A 3126-nucleotide genomic window follows, 5' to 3' on the forward strand; every position below is an offset into this window, starting at 1 on the left:
TCCAGTACAGATGGTAAGAGATCGTACTCAGTCTCACCTGGCTATGTGCCAGATCAATTCTCAATGGGAGATTGGAGCTGCAGTCCTGTGTAGCTCGTGCTTGGCGCTCTGATGACTCCATTACCACTGCCTGGGTTAGGGCTTTGACCTGCAGTCGTTCCATTGTGAAGTGCTGTGTGTAATAGGCTACTAGTACTAGAAAAGCACTGTTGAAATGCAGCCATTCACTTTGCGGGGGGGACATTGGACTTTATTCACCAACATTGGGCCTCATTCACAAAGCGATATAAGAACAGATTTCGTTTTTAACTAGCATTTCTTCTTATTCTGTTCTTACCTGGGATTCAGCAATGTTTTCTTATTTTTGCTTTTCTCTTAGGCAAGACCAAAGTGGTCGAGAGCACTCTTACCCAGATAAGAAACTTGTACCCAAAAAAAAAATGCCTACCATTGGTTAATTGCCCCCCCAAATATGACTTTAAAACCCTGGAACTTATTGCGTGCGTTCTGCTTCTGAAATGGATTATGTAGTGCTGTTAGAACAGTTACAGATGCAGCTCTCAGGGCTCTGAGCTCTGCTACTGCGGTAATCATGCACCATAACCTGGCAGTGCTGTTAACGAGGCGTTAACGATACTGCGCCCTTGCAGTAGAGGTTTGATTTTTAAGATCTGTAGATGCTGTGGAGGAAATATAGAGCTTGTCTCTTCCTCCTACCCCCCCCCCCCTCAGAGAACATGTCTTTAACCCCTCCCCTCCAGTTGACCCAGTCCCCCCTTCCCCTCCTGACTATAAAGGAGTCCTTCCCACGTCATTATTTCTTCTACTTCCGGGTCTTGTAGCTGATAACCTAGAATGGGAGCCGAGAAGCAGCAAGGCCTGGCTGTGGAGGTGGGACTGGAGACCAGCTTCAAGGTGTCCTTCTCTGTGGTCCTGGAGATGGCAGAGACGGGCGACAACGCAGAGACTGTCTTCATACAGATTCATTCTAAGCCTCCATTTGCCGGGCCGGACACTCCCCAACAGGTGGTGTGGAGCAGCTGGCTGACACGTGTTAACGGCAACCAGGACAGCCTTCGCTCCCTCCACAAGAGCTTTGTGTGCCTGCCTTTCTTCTGCAGCAGTGGGGCACACCTCCCTGGTCAAATCCTGGTTCCAGTTGACCTTTGACTGCAGCTTTGAGCCCCTGGGCCCAGGAGTTAAAAACGTTTAATCCCTATCTGATCGGATGAGATTTGGATTGTGGGTAGTTCAAAACCAAAAAACAGGATCAGGATCACTTTGATATCTGATCAGATCAGGAAATCAAATCCAAGCTTTAATCTGGATCAAATCTTTCCATATCCACTAGATGGAGATCGGTAGGATTAAAGCACTGATATTCAGGATCTAGTCATCTTGAAAAGTCTCAATCTGGATCAGGGTGATCCTATCCTGGATTGCTTTGAAATACCGGGACAAAGTCTGGCAGAGTTGTCTGATCCTGGATCACAAAAAATGTGATTAAAAAATCTGATCGGATCAGATAGAGATTAAAAGTTTTGAACTCCTGGCCCCTGGAGATCAACTCGACCAATTTGCAGTTGTTGGCGGCTTTGGCAATTGACTGCCACTCCAGGTCCAGCATCAAGCAGCTCAAACTGATCTGGACTCTCCCGGTTCAGCCGCCACTTGAAGTCACCTATGCTGTCCATCCGAAGGACGCATGGCAGCTATGGAGGAGTGTGAGGGAGGCAAGAGGAGGGAGGTGGCAGGATAGGGGAGGGGGAGATCTGAGGAGGAGGATAGCGGTGTTGATATCGAGGAGGTGAAGAGGTTCATGAAAGGGCTGAAGGGACACTTTTACAGGCACTTTAAAATGGACCGGCTGGTAGACTGAAGGAGTTCTCAGCGGCACTGGGCTCAGCCAAACACCATGGCAGGATCAAGATCTCCAACGATGGCCACCCTGATGGTGCTGACGGAGTGTGCTCTCCTCTGTCTGACTGCAGGAGGATATGAGGGGGTTCAGGAAATGGGTGTTTTAGATAAAGAAGGAGAACGTTAACCGCTTCCGCCCAAATGACATCACGTCATAAATCAAGCTCTGCAGACTTTTTTTGTAGCTAGCAGGCCATCGGGTGATGCCTCGCTGGTTGTGTCCCGCGACGTGCTGGGCGCCACGGTTGTGAATCCCGGTTCCTTCCTTCTCGCTGCGGCCTCTCGTGTGTTCGTTTGTAGAGGTGTCAGTGCAGGGATGTTGCCATTGATCGTGACGGTAGCCGCCGGTTCCTGTGTGAGCAGCAGACCTAGCTGTCTCGTTTGTTTTCGACACATGACTGGGCCTGGGTTCTGATGAATATCTCCAGAGATATAAGAAAGGCATTGATTTTCTATCAAACTTGACTTCTTTCTATCCGGATTCAATGTTAACACTGTGTATCGTCACAATTCCAATGGCTGGATGTTTGCTCTCCGAGCCATTTAACAAGTAGAAGTCACAATGGGACTGTTTTTTTGTGCTTTCGCTACTTTCCACTTCTGTCTGGTGTTGTTTCAGTGGTGAATTAACGCAGGGGTTCCCAAACTTTTCAGGCCGCGACCCAAAAATAACAGTGTCAGAGAGCCGCGACCCCCACTATTATAGGAGGTAAAAAAATTTAAAATATTATAAATGGAAATGTATGGTTGAAACATGCACACGTTCAAACGCACACATACTAATAAATATTGGAGGCTTTTAACCAGGGCCGGACTGGGGAAATCATTCAGGCCAGGAAATATAGTGCAAAATATAGCCCCAGTCAGGCCACTTTTTAAGCAGGGGGTCTGGGGGTCCCCCACCAGGACATTTCTTGTTACAAAGACTTTATTTCCTGCATTCTGGTGCAAGCATTTTTTTTATTTGTACCCTTTAAATGCCAGTGTTTGTGATGGCATCACAAATTATTGTTAAAAAAACAGGCTAGCATATGTATGATTAGCAACAACACTGATTTTGATGGATCTTCAGTTTTTTTGTAATGTCAGATTGAAAATAATACAATCTTTTATTCAACTTCAGCCCTGGTCATAACACCACATATTCATTTTATAATTCTAACCCTTTAAATGCCAGTGTGTGTGATGGCATATATTTGAAATATA

At 46.6% G+C, this 3126-nt stretch overlaps 1 protein-coding gene across 1 annotated transcript; it reads left to right on the top strand.

The window, feature by feature from the left end:
* Positions 1-855: 855 nt before the first annotated feature.
* Positions 856-1879, top strand: LOC311245312 (centromere protein L-like; the record flags this gene model as incomplete). Its single annotated transcript, XM_084335148.1, has 2 exons — positions 856-1152; positions 1760-1879. The coding sequence occupies 2 exons, from the start codon at positions 856-858 to the stop codon at positions 1877-1879; spliced, it is 417 nt and encodes a 138-aa protein (XP_084191274.1).
* Positions 1880-3126: the final 1247 nt, after the last annotated feature.

This window comes from Notolepis coatsorum, assembly GCF_963971535.1.
Source record: "Notolepis coatsorum genome assembly, chromosome: 18".
Taxonomy (NCBI): domain Eukaryota; kingdom Metazoa; phylum Chordata; class Actinopteri; order Aulopiformes; family Paralepididae; genus Notolepis; species Notolepis coatsorum.